The sequence below is a fragment of the Chiloscyllium punctatum genome, chromosome 3 (genome assembly GCF_047496795.1).
Source record: "Chiloscyllium punctatum isolate Juve2018m chromosome 3, sChiPun1.3, whole genome shotgun sequence".
Lineage (NCBI taxonomy): Eukaryota > Metazoa > Chordata > Chondrichthyes > Orectolobiformes > Hemiscylliidae > Chiloscyllium > Chiloscyllium punctatum.
This window is the reverse complement of record NC_092741.1, coordinates 15124385-15138433: the sequence shown is the minus strand read 5'-3', so window position 1 is coordinate 15138433 and position 14049 is coordinate 15124385. Positions and strand designations below refer to the sequence as shown.

At 40.0% G+C, this 14049-nt stretch overlaps 1 protein-coding gene across 1 annotated transcript in view; it reads right to left on the bottom strand.

Annotated features, from left to right (window-relative positions):
- LOC140453953 (dynein axonemal heavy chain 8-like) overlaps window positions 1-14049 on the bottom strand; it is a 1210036-nt gene that overhangs the window by 587439 nt on the left and 608548 nt on the right. The window contains exon 32 of the mRNA XM_072548830.1: window positions 12735-12839. Within this exon, the coding sequence (XP_072404931.1) occupies window positions 12735-12839 (105 nt within the window). The remainder of the gene's footprint in view (window positions 1-12734; window positions 12840-14049) is intronic.

Below are 14049 nucleotides of genomic sequence, written 5' to 3'. Positions count from 1 at the left end.
GAGTTGCCCAAAAGTAGAAATCCTGGATCTGGTAATGGGTAATAAGGTTGGTTTAATAGACAACTTCAAATTAAAAGATCCACCAGAAAGTAATGATCATAACAGGATAGAAATTAATATTTGCTTTGATTGTGAAAAACATGGGTCAGAAATGATTGTGTTTAATTCAGTTTGATGAAATTACAGTGAAGCGAAGATAGAATCAGCTAAAGTGGACTGGGAAAATAGATAAGCAGGAAAGACAGTGAGCAAGCAGTGGCAGAAACTTAAGGAGGCAATTCATTGCTCTCAGCAAAGATATATCCCAGGAAGGAGAAAAATGTTTGAAAAAGATACACCAGTCATGGCTAAGGACAGTATGAAGCAGAGAGAAAAAGCAAGTAAAGAGGCAAAGTCAGTGAAAGATCCGATAAATTCAGAATCCAGTAAGGAAGACTAAAGAGATGATAAAGAAAATAAACTATGAGGGCAAACTAACAAGGAATGCAAACACTGACAATAATAGCTTCCTTAAATATATGGAAAGGAAGAGAGAGGTTAAAGAGAACATTGGCTTCTTAGAAAATGAACTGGGTAAATAGTTACTGGGTAAATAGGAAATGGAAGCGGTGTTAAATGATATTTTGCACTAGGCTTTATAGTGGAAGATACTTCAAGTATCCTGTTAATACTAAAGAAGACAGGGGAGGAATTAAATACTATCACCAGCACCGCAGAAGTAGGATAAGACAAGCTAATGGGCTGAAGGGCAGATAAATCCCCTAGTCCTGAAGGATTACATTCAAGGATCTGAAATGAAGTAGCCACAGGGAAAGCGAATGCATTGTTATAATTTTCTAAAAGTCCTGGAGTTTTGGAAACTGTCAAATTGACATTCCTATTCAAAAAGGGAGGGAAGTAAATAGCAGAAAGACAAAACATTCCCAATCTCTCTGCATGGCAAAGAAGCTCAATATCCCACTCCCACAATGTCCACCTGCCTCCCTCAATATCTCACTCCCACAATGTCTGCCTGTCTCCCTCAATGTCCCACTCACTCAATGTCCAACTCTTTTCCTCAATTTCCTACTCACTCAATATCTCCCTCCCTCGATGTTCCAATCCATCTACATTTCACTCTTTCCCTCAATATCTTACACCGTCTATATGCCTCTCTCTCTCTCTCTCGATAGCATGGCATGGCGTCCTCTCTGCCTGGTGATCTCCTGATCTCCCAAACTGAAGAAGATGTAATTTGGGATCTTTGTACCTGAGCTGGCACCATAAGCAGCAACTTGTACACTTTTCACTGTGCCCATTTGAATACATATGACAATAAAGCTACTTCTAATTCCAATCTATTGTTGGAAAATGTTGGAATCAATTATTAAGGAAGTAATAACAGCATTTTGGAAAATCATAATCAAATCAAGAAGAATCAGCAAGGCTTTGTGAAATGAAATTTGTGCCTGTCTAACTTATTGGAGTTTTTGAGGAAGGCCCAACCACAGTGAATAGATGGGAACCAGTAGATGCATTGTTTTTTGACTTCCACAAGAAATTCGACAAAACACTTCACAAAATGTTAAATTATAAGAGTTCACGGCATTGGAGGTAGCACATTGACTTACATTGAGAATGGGCTAATGGGCAGGAAACAGAGACTGGGAAAAAAAAGAGATATTTTTCTGGTTCACAAGCTTTAACCAGTGGAGTTCCACAGGGATCAGTGCTGGGTCCACAATTGTTTACAAAACATATTAATACCTGGGTGGAAGGAAGTGAATTTACTGTAGTCAAATTTGCAAATGACAGAAAAATGGGCAGAAACGAAGTGCAAAGTGGAAAAAAAGTTTAAAAAGTGATGTTTCTATGACTCTAATTTGAAAGATAATTTGACTTCACTTTCATAAAAATGTATCGATTTTTATTAATTGTATTGCTTTTTCAAAGAGCCCCATTATAGGATTTATCATATTTTTGACACCAGGAGGGATGGGAGACAACATCAAAAAAGAGGCATATGTTAGGTGTTGACAACTGGGATCATGTAAATTTCTTAGCACATACAAGAGGTGTAGGGGCATTCTTAAAAGGGAATTCAGGAGGACTGAAAGGTGATATGAGATAGCCTTGGAGATAAGGTTAAGGATAATCCAAAAGATTCTATAAGTGCGTTAAGAGCAAAAGATCAACTCAGGAGACAATAGGGCCTTTTAAAAATAAATGAGGTCATCTATGTGTGAAACCATAGGAGATGGGAGAGATATTAAAAGAATATTTAACATCAGTTTTTACTGCGGAGAAAGACATGGAGGCTATAGAACTTGCGGAAATAAATATTGATGTCCTGAAAGCAGCTCACATTATTAAAGAGGAGGTGCTGGAGATTAAAAAAAAACATAAAGGTGGATAAATTTCCAGGATATGATCAAGTGCATTCAAGGAAGTTAGGGAAAAAATTGTGGGGCTCCTAACATTTATCTCATCGATAGCCACAGGTGTGGTACCGGAGAACTGGAGGAATCCTAATGTTATGTCTATATTTAAGAAAGGCTGTAAGGAGAAGCATGTGAACTATAAACTGATGGTGGTTCGTATGTGAAATGAACTGCCAGAGGAAGTGGTTGATGCAGTTACAACATTTAAAAAGCATTTGGACTGGTACATGGATAGCAAAGGTTTACAGGAATATGGGCCATACACACAGGTAAGTGGGGATTTTTAAGGCCATAGGACATAAGAGCAGAAATTACACCATTCAGCACATCAAGTTTGCTCTACCAAACAATTATGGCTGATAAGTTTCTCAACCCCACTCTCTAGTTTTCCCCCTTCATAATCCTTGATCTCCTTTATACTCAAGAACCTACTATCTCCGTCTTAAATAGACTCAATGACCTGGCCTCCACCGCCTTCTGTGACAATGAATTCCATAGATTTACCATTCTCTGGCTGAAGAAGTTTCTCCATTCTTCAGTTCTAAAAGGTCTTCCTTTTACTCTAAGGCTGTGCCCTCAGGTCCTAGTCTCCCCTACCAATGGAAACATTTTCCCAATATCTACTCTGCCCAGGCCATTCAGTATTCTGTAAGTTTCATTAATCCCCACTCATTCTTTTAAATTCCATCAAGTATAAACCCAGAGTACTCAAACATTCCTCATATGCTAAGTTTTTCATTTCTGGGACCATTCTCGTGAACCTCCACTGAACATGCTCCAGGGCCAGTATATCTTTCCTGAGATATGAGGCCCAAAACTGTGTACTATACTGTAAGTGTGGTCTGACCAGAGCTTTATAGAGCCTCAGGCGTACATCCCTACTTTTATATCCAAGTCCTCTCAAAATAAATGCCATCATTGCATTTGCCTTCCTAACTACTGACCCAACCTGCAAGCTTGCCTTGAGAAAATCCTGGACCAGAACACCCAAGTATCTTTACACTTCAGACTTCTGAACTTTCTCCCCATTTAGAAAATAGTCCATGACTCTATTCTTCCTATCAAAGTGCATGACTTCACACTTTCCCACATTCAAAGTTTGTGTGAAGATTTGTAGCTCGGGTGTTCGTTGTTGTGGTTCTGTTCGCCGAGCTGGGAATTTGTGTTGCAGACGTTTTGTCCTCTGTCTAGGTGACACCGTCAGTGCTTGGGAGCCTCCTGTAAAGTGCTTCTGTGATGTTTCCTCCGGCATTTATAGTGGTTTGTCTCTGCTGCTTCCAGTTGTCAATTCCAGCTGTCCACTGCAGTGGCCGGTATATTGGGTCCAGGTCGATGTGTTTGTTGATAGAATCTGTGGATGAGTGCCATGCCTCTAGGAATTCCCTGGCTGTTCACTGTTTGGCTTGTCCTATAATATAATTACCACATTGTACTCCATCTGCCATTCTTTGCCCACTCTCCTAACTTGTCCTAACCTTCTGCAGCCTCCAATCTCCTCAATGCTACCTGTCCCTCTACTATCTTTGTATCATCTACAAATGCAAAATTGCATTCAGTTCCTTCATCTAGATTGTTAATGTATAAAGTGAAAAATTGTGGTCCCAACACAGAGCCTTGCAAACACCACTTATAACTGGCCACCATCCTGAGAAGGACCCTTTTATCCCCACTCTCTGCTTTCTGTCTGACAGCCAAGTTTCTACCCGTGCTAGCACTTTATCTCTGACCTCATGGGCCCTTATTTTACTCTGTGGCACCTTATCAAAGGCCTTCTTGAAGTCCAGGTAATATCCATTGGCTCTCCTTGGTCTAACCTGCTCAGTACTTTCTCAAAGAATTCTAGCAGATTTGTCAGGCATGACCTCCCCTTGATTGCACCATACTGACTTTGCCCTATTTTACTGTACACTTCCAAGTATTCAAAAATCTCATCCTTCACAATGGATTCCAGGATCTTAGCCATGACCAAGGTTAGGCTAATCACTCTGCAAATTTCCATCTTTTGCCTTACTCCCTTTTTAAACAGGGGTGTCACATTAATGATTAGGATTTTTCAGTCCTCTGGGACCCTCCCTGATTCTAGCAATTCCTGAAAGATCACCACAAACGCTTCCACTGTCTCTTTAGCTGTCACCCTTAGAACTCAGTGATGTAGTCCATCTGGTCCAGGTGATTTATCTACCTTCAGGCCATTCAGTTTTTCCAGCACTTTCACCTTGGTGATGGCCACCATACTCAGCTTTGCCCCCCCACTCTCTTGAATTTTGGGCACTAGTAATTATTCAAGTTCCTCAGCCTTTTCCTTGTTTTCCACTGCTATCTCTCCAGCGACATTTCCCAGTGGCCCAATGTCCACTTTTGCCTCTCTTTTTGCTCTCTTTTGTTTGGTTTGGGAAACTTGGTGGGCATGTTTGAGTTGGACTGAAAGGTCTGTTTCCCTGCTGTAAACCTCTGTGATGCTATACTGAGAGGTTGTGTAAGTGGATAAAAGTTGGCAAATGCAGTATGATATGGGAAAATATGATGTCATTCTTTATGGGAGAACAAAAAAACAGAGTATTATTTAAATAGAGAAAAACTGCAGAAAACTGTAACAAAAAAGGACTTGGGTGTAACTTGTTTATAAAAGACAGAGAGTGGGACATAGGTGTAGCAGCTAATCCGGAAGGCTGATGGAATGTTGGTCCTTATTTCAAGGGTGTAAGAGTAGGGAACAACTTAGTACATCTGTACAAGGTACAGGTGAAACCACATCTGTGAGCAGTTGGCCCCCTTATTCAAGGAAATATATTGTTTTATTACAGAAACTCATTAAATTCAGGGAAGGTTCCTTTATATTGTAAAATAGTTAATGTAACTATATTTTTCAAAACGAGGAGGCAGAAACAGGAGACTGTTGGCTAGTTCACTCAACATCTGTCAGAAGAAAAATGTTGCAAGTTATTATTCAAGATGCTATAACAGGGTAATTGGAGAAGTTGAAGGAGTCAAGCAGAACAAACATAGGTTTGTTAAAGTGAAATCATATGTAATTAATTTATTGGAATTCTTTAAAGAAGCACAGCAAGGTGGCTCTGTGGTTCACCATTACTACCTCACAGCGCAAGGGACATGGGTTCGATTCTAGCCTCGGGTGACTGTCCCTGTGTGGAGTTTACACATTCTCCCTGTGTCTGTGTTCATTTCCTCTGGATGCTCTGGTTTTCTCCCACAGTCCAAAGATGTGCAAGTTAGAGTGGATTGGTCATGCTAAATTGTCCTTGGTGTGCAGGTTAGGTTGGTTAGCCATAGGAAATGCAGGGTTGTTGGGTCTGGGTGGGTAGCTCTTCAGAGGGTCAGTGTGGATTTGATGGGTTGAATGGTCTGCTTCTATACTGTAGAGGTTCTATGATTCCAAGTTATTTATGCTGTGGATAAAGGGGAAGCGGTCAATGTTTTTCCCTAAATTTCCAGAAGATATGTGATAAGGTACCAAATCAAAGGTTATTATGGAAAATAAAAGCTTTTGGTATTGAGGGTAACATATTGAAATGGATAGAAGGTTAACTGACTAACAGGAAGCAGAGGGTGGGAATAAGTGGGTCTTTTTTGGGCTGGCAGAATTTCACAAGCGATGGGCCACAGGGGTCAGTGCTGGGCCCTCAACTCTTTTCGAGTTATCGAAATGATGTAGATGTAGGAACTAATGGTGGCTGCCAAATTTGCTGATGACTGAAAGAAATGCTTGTAAGCAAGTTGTGAAAAGCACATAAGGAGCTTGTAAAAGGAATTTAGATGGGTTAATGAGTTGACAAAGATTTAGCAAATAAACTATAATATGGGAAATTGAGTTATCCATTCTGGCAGAAAGAATAAACAATGTGTAAAATCTAAATGGTGAGAGATCGCAGAGCTCTGAGATGCAATAGATCTTGGTGTTTAAGAGATGTATTTTGTTCTTTTTTTTTGAAGATGGGTTTTAAGGCAGAGGCAACGAACAATCTACCAGAGCCACTACAATATGAAATATGAAACAATAGAAACAGTCTGAATGGATGTGGTCAAGCACCCACAGAATCAGGAGTTTTTGTTTTTAGTAGCAGTTGTTGATGGATTCTCATAAGGCTTTGGAAGCTGCAATACATCTCTTCCCGCTACAATGTCTCAGAATTTTCTCTGGATGTTTTACCTCATGATGCTGGAGTTGGATGTGAGACAATCTGTTTTTTGAATTTGCCTTTGTCAAGGGTGTGTTTATGAAATGTTACTATATTGGAACAATTAATTTGTAATAGTTAGTACTTTATTTTTCTGTTAAGTTTTCCAACAGAGCTAAATTGTTCCAAATTCTTCTTTCTTTTGCTGGATTTTAACTACTGTTGGTTCTGCTATAACATGGTTGTTCTGTTCTCATGCAACACATGTTGTAACAAAGCTACGTAATAGCAGACCATTTAAACTAATGGAGCTGGAATCATGTTCAAACCAATACATGCTTTAAAAGTTCGCACTTTACAACAGTGTCTCCAATTTGTCAATTTGCACTAGCCAAACACACATTATGGCAGAACAACCTATACAAATAAAATATATTTTGCCTCAAATCTGGTCATTTGAACAATTGAATTGCATCCGGAATGCAACATCTGGCACTTGCCTTTAAAATAGGAAAAGGTTAGGTTCTAGGCTATCTTCTTTTTTGGTGGGGTGCGGTCTGGCCCATAACATAATAGTGCATGAATTGCAGAAGGATATTATGCAGGTCCATCAAGTAATCAGGAAAACTGACAGAATATTGTAGTTTATTGCAGGAGTTAGACATTGATGAAACTGCATCTGGAGTAATGTCATTCAGAACGTATTAATGTGTTTGAAGCAATTCAGAGATTTGTTACACTGATACTTGGAATGCAGCAGATTGCCCTATGAGAAAGGGTAAGCCTTTATTCTTTGGAGTTTAGAACAGTCAGAGCTGAATTAACTTTGACACAATCACTGGAGATGATGTGACCAGGTGGAGAGGATGTTTCCTCTTGTGGAAAAGTCTAGAACCAGAGATCATTAATTTAAAAATAAAGGGACATCCATTTGAGAGAGATGATGAGATTTTATTTCTCGCAGAGGCCAGTGAGTCTATGGAATAAGCAGGAATGTACAGTTGAGGTTAAAATCAGATCAACCCTGATCTTATTGAATGGCAGTGCAGGCTCGAAGGATCAAGTGACTATTCTTTCTATAACATTATGTTAACCCTGACAACTAAACTTTTACTTTCCAGCACTATCCTCTCAACTCTGATCTCTAGCATCTGCAGTCCTCACTTTCTCCTAATAACCTTTGATGTGTCAGTTTATTAAACGTCTTTTGGAAATATAAATACATCAACAGGTTCCTCTTTATCCATAGCATATGATACTTCCCCAAAGGAAGTAGTGGGTTAAACACGATTGCCTGATTATGTCAAATTTTTGTAAGTGCCTTGCTATAATATTTTTAAATACAGCAGCTAATATTTTTCTTTTGACAGATGCTAAGCTAACTGGTCTGCAGTTTTTGCTTTCTGTCTCATTCACTTTTTGAGTCAGGTAGAATACAAATGAGTGGTTTGGAGGTGCATGTTAAAAACGTAAGACAGTATTCACGGGAAATTTTCATCTTCATATCAAATGACCAAACCAAATGTGAAGTCATAGGCCTCAATTTTTATTCCTGGGTCAGTTCAGGGGGACTGACCCAAATAGAGGTCTTGTCCGGCAATCTTCACAGGGCAGAGTAGGCTGCCAATTCCTGAGGAGAGAGCTGATCTGAAAGTCTGCATGAGGACTCTGTTCAAAGTTTAAAAATGAAGATTAAAGCAAGAAAGGAATCTTCCTCTTCCTTTAACCCCTCATTCTCCTCACTCTCTATGCCACCTAATGCCCTTTGTGCACCCTCATTGCCCCTCTGGCCCCCAGTGCTCTGCCAACCTGTACACCTGTCGCCACCTCAATTGCCTTCAGACTCACAACCTATGCCCATCAACTCAGTGTGATAGTCTATCATACCCCTGTGCCCAAACCTACCCTCTCACATAGCACATGATGCCTCTATTCTGCCCGATTGGAACAGGGGACTCCCAGACCAGAGGCCATCACAGGCCAGACCAGGCAGGTATGGGAGTTGACTCCCATATCAGAGGGCAGCATGGGAGATGGGTCCCCTAATGGAGGCCGACATGAGAAGATGAATCCTGGAGGCGAGGCCGGAAAAGGGAGGCTATTCTCAGATGCGAATCCCAGACTGGAGGTCATAGTGGGAGGCGGGTCCTGGCCTGGAGGCTGCTGCGGGGAGATGAGGCCTTGAGCTTTGAAGTGAGGCCTTGAGCTTTGAAGCCCAGCATGGTCTGGAAACTTGGGCCGGTGCAGTCTGGAGGCTCAGTGCTGGCACAGATTGGGGTGAAAAGGACCGTAATTCAAGTACTTTGTTCTTCCTTTTTATTCTTATGCTGGAGTTTTATTTATTATTCTTTCAAACATGTTCCACATAATTAAGCATCTATACCAGGGCATCTTGTACCTAAGATAGTACCAAAAGTGGCAACATTGCAAACTTTTCACTGCACTTATTTGAGTGCATGTGACAATAAAGCTAATTCAATTTAATTATATTCTGTACCCATCAATCCATCACCTATAGGCCTTCATACCTTTTATGGTCTACCCACCACATAATACCTCCCCTTTGTATCCAAACTCTCACATTATGCAGTATAAGGCAGAAGATGGAGTGGGGCTGGAGGGTTGCTTTTCAGACTGGAGGCCTGTCACCAGCGGTATTCCACAGAGATCAGTTCTGGGTTCTCTTTTTTGTTTATCATTTACATAAATGATTTGGATGAAAATATAGCATGGTTAGTAAGCTTGTGGATCCTATCAAAATTGGTGGAATAGTGGATGGTGAAAGGTTTTCTAAAGTTACAAAGGGATCTTGATCAAATGGGTTAATGGATTGAAAAATGAAAGATGGAATTCAATCTAGGTAAATGTAAGTTGTTGCATTCTGGTACAAGAAACAAGGGTAGGGCTTATACAATTAATGATAGGGCCTTGGGTAGTGCTATAGAACATAGGGACCTAGGGGTGCAGGTACATAATTCTTTTAAGTTTGTGTCACAAATAGATAAGGTGGTTAAAAAAAAAGCACATGGCATGCTTGCCTTCACTGCTCAGTCCTTTGAGTAATATCATGTACAGTTCTGGTCACCCAGTTCTAGGAAGGATATTAAGCTGGAGAGGGTTCAGAAGAGATTTACCAGGATGTTGGTTGGTGTGGAAAGTTTGAGTTATAAGGAAAGGCTAGAAAGGCTGGGACTTTTTCACTGGAGGATAGGAGGTTGAAAAGAGACCTCCTAAAAGTCTATAAAATAATGAGGGGTATAGATTGAGTTAATGGTAGTTATCTTTTCCCAGGGATGGGGGATTTCAAAACAGGGGTGAGAGGAGAAAGATTTAAAAAAGACATGAGGGGCAATTTTTTTTCCATAGAGGTTCGTGTGTGGAATGAATTTCCTCAGGAACCTGTGGATGTGGGTACAATTCTAATGTTTGAAAGACATTTGGATAAGTACATGAATAGGAAAGGTTTGGAGGGATATGGGTCCCATCTGCCTGCCAGGATCAGGCAGATGGGACTAGTTTAGTTTGGGATTATGTTTGGCATGGACTGGTTGGACTGAAGGGTCTGTTTCCAGGCTGTATGATTCTAAGTATACCTCAAGCATGCTGACAGAAAATAAAGTTACCTATCTTGGATCATCTCAGTACGGAAAAAAAATCACTCTTGATAGAACAAAACTAATCATTTGAATTTGTTTGAACTAAGCCCTTATGAAAGTAGTTAATTTTACTGGATAATTCCTTATAAAAACAAACATTTCAATTAAGTGATTCAAACACAAAAGTGAATAGGCACTTCCACTGGAATTTATTAAATGACTGCTCGATGGGCATTCCAGAAGTTTGATGTTCAGTGGCATTTGCATAATATTGAGCACCGATTGTGGTACTCAAATACTGAAGCAGTCCATGTACAAGTGAAACAAAACTTGAACAATATCCAAGCTTGTGCTGACAAGTGGCAAGTTATATTAGCACCAAACAAAAGAGAATTTAATCACCGCCCATTGATGTTCAATGGCATTACTATTATGAATCCACTCCACCCAACATCAACATTTTGAGGTTACCATTGACAAATAACTGAACTTGATCAAACACTTAATTACTGTGGCTATAAGAACAGTTCAAAGATTAGGAATTCTTTGGCATGTAGCTCACCTCTTGTTTCTCTAAAGATTGTCCACTAACCATAACGTCCAGGTCAGGTGTGAGATGAATTATTGCTTACTTGCCTGGTGAGAGCAGCTTAAAACATCCTTAAATAACCTGCTGCCATCCATAGAACATAGGACATTACAGGCAGTATAGGCCCTTTGGCCCTTAATGTTGTGCCAACCTATGAAACCAATCTGAAGCCCATCTAACCTACACTATTCCATTATCATCCATATGTTTAAATGCCCTTAAAGTCTACTACTGTTGCAGGCTGGGCATTCCACACCCTTACTACTCTCTGAGTAAAGAACCTATCTCTGACATCTGTCCTATATCCATCACCCCTCAAATTAAAGCTTTGTCCCCTTGTGCTACTCATCATCATCTAAGGAAAAAGCCTCTCACTGTTCATCCTATCTAATCCTCTGATCATCTTGTATGTCTCTATTAAGTCACCTCTCAACACTTCTTCTCTCTAATGAAAACAGCCTCAAGTCCCTCAGCCTTCCCTCATAAGACCTTTCCACCATACCAGGCAAAATCCTGGTAAATCTCCTCTGCATTGTCTCCAATGCTTCCACATCCTTCCTTATAATGCAGCCACCAGAATGGAATACAATAGTCCCAAGTGCAGCCGCACCAGAATTTTGTACAGCTGCACTGTGACCTCATGGCTCCGATACTCAATCCCTCTACCAATAAAAGCTAACATATCATATGCCATCTTAACAACCCTATCAACCTGGGTGGCAATTTCAGGGATCTAAGTATATGGACACCGAGATCTCTCTGCTCATCCACACTACCAAGACTCTTACCATTAGCCCAATACTCTGTTCCTGTTACTCCTTCCATAGTGAATCACCTCATACTTTTCCACATTAAACTCCATTTGCCACCTCTCAGCTCAGCTTTGCAGCTTATCTATGTCTCTCTGTAGCGTGCAACATTCTTCAGCATTATCCTCAATTCCACTGACCTTAGTGTCATTCGCAAATTTGCAAACCCATCCTCTACGCCCCCATCCAGGTCATTTATAAAAATAACAAACAGCAGTAGACCCAAAACAGTTCCTTGCAGTACACCACTAGTAAATGAATTCCAGGGTGAACGTTTCCCATCTGTTCTCTGTTTCCTTACAACTAGGAGAAAGTGAGGACTGCAGATGCTGGAGATCAGAGCTGAAAATGTGTTGCTGGAAAAGCGCAGACGGTGAGGCAGGAGAATCGACATTTCAGGCATGAGCCCTTCTTCAGTTCCTGAAGAAGGCTCATGCCCGAAACGTCAATTCTCCTGCTCCTTGGATGCTGCCTGACCTGCTGCGCTTTTCCAGCAACACATTTTCAGTATACTTCCATCCCATCATGGTCACTGGGCAAAACTCCTGGAACTTCAGTCTTAACAGCACAAGTTTGTCCTTATAACTCAAACACTGTCACTGTTGACTGAAAAAACTGCCTCCTTGAATGAAATTAGAAATGTCAATAAATGAGGCCCACATTGTGCAAGTCAATGAGTCAGTGAAAATATGAGGGAGAAAATGAACCTTTTATTTCTGACATGGTAGTAGGATACTTCATAACCATAACATGATTTTACCTATGGCTTCACATATCATCAGACAACAATTTTACCATTGTACTGTCATCAGCCTAAAGAGGAAAATTACATGGTTTTGACAAATGGTTTTCTGCTGAATAAAAGCATGATCATGCGAGGCTCCATTTGATTATCTATGTCTTTTTCCATTTGTTCTCAGGATATGATCATCACTGGCTAGACCAGTGTTTACTGCTCTTCGCACTCTGAGTGCTTTGGACTTATATTGGTGTTTCCAGCATACATCTGTCAGCTCTAATCATGTAATAAAGAATATGTGCAATAATATTAAATCAATATTATTGTTATTAATAATATTAAATTAATACTCATTCAGAATGCTATTAAATATTCCTCCAGATGTATTTTTACAAATTTAGCATTAATTCATTCTGAATTCTGTTAGCTCAAGGTAAATACTCACAGCTTTGACCTGCATTTTGTTGAAAGAATACCTAAGAGTGTCAGATCCTTCTGCTTCCTCCTTTGAAATTTCCACTTGATACTTATTCAGGATTGTATATGCTTCCTGTATGAAAACAAATAATGAAACAAACTTAAATAAAATCTAGTTTTGTTAGAATTTGTACATGTGCTGATGATAAACAATATCAAACATCAGATTAAATGAAATTATTAATTATCTAGCAACTACAAAATGAGAAGCTGGATTGGAAAAATTAATTAATATAGACTAAGCATTATTTGCTCCCATTTCTGAAATTCTGCCAACACATGACACAATAATAACGTTGCTGTTGAATAATCATGGCAAACAATTTCTATCAATTAGTAGCCAAGGTGACTGAGGGATTAAAATTCTCTTATCAGTGTCATTGGTTCCTTTGTTGTTTATCTCTCAGTCACCCTGACTACTGATTGATTGAGATTGCTTGCCACATTTAGTCAACAGCAAATGGTAAAGTTAGCTGGTTTCTTTATACCAGAAAGCATTTATGCCCTTGTAAGATTGGGCCTTCTGATTTGGTCAGTGGTCAGGGACAGGTGGGTGTGACTTGAGTGAGCTAATGAGGGGACACAGAGGGCAGGAGTGTCAGCCACTGTATTTATCCAATAGGTTTAAGGTCTCTCAGCCTGCTTGAATGATAGCAGAGGTGGCACAGTGACCATGAGACTGGCAAGACATAGTTGTGGTAAAGAATACATTCATAGTCGGTGATGTTTGTGAGGGGAACTGACACCATTCATTGCAGCAAACAGTGACAGTCCAGATAGCTGTGTTGCCAGCCTGGTGTCACAAATTAGGACATGAGCTCAGGGCTGGAAAGAAGCTTTCAGGGTGAAGGGAGGATCCAGTAGCTGTGGACTATTTTGCTACTAATGACAAAAGGGAAACAAGCAAAACAGTTCTGCATAAACTGCAAGAGAAGATACACACTAAGTTAAAAAGCAGAACCTCAGAGATAATAAGTTCTTGCTGTATACCTGAGCCACAAGCTAAATGGCATGAGATAAATAAGATCAAATAAATGATATGATGATTCAAATGCTGGTGTGGGAGAAGTGGACTCTGGTGCATGTAACACCAGCACTCGTATTGGAGAAATTGAGATCTGTACCTATGGATTAATCAGGAGGAAGATATTAGACCATGACAGCTAAGAAGGTAAAAATTATAACAAAAGTTTCCACAGGCATTTGAAAAGCAAAATGAAGCAAAATGTATGAAGGTCCTCTGGAAAGTAAAGTTGGGGAGTTAATAGATAAGAAGGAAAAGT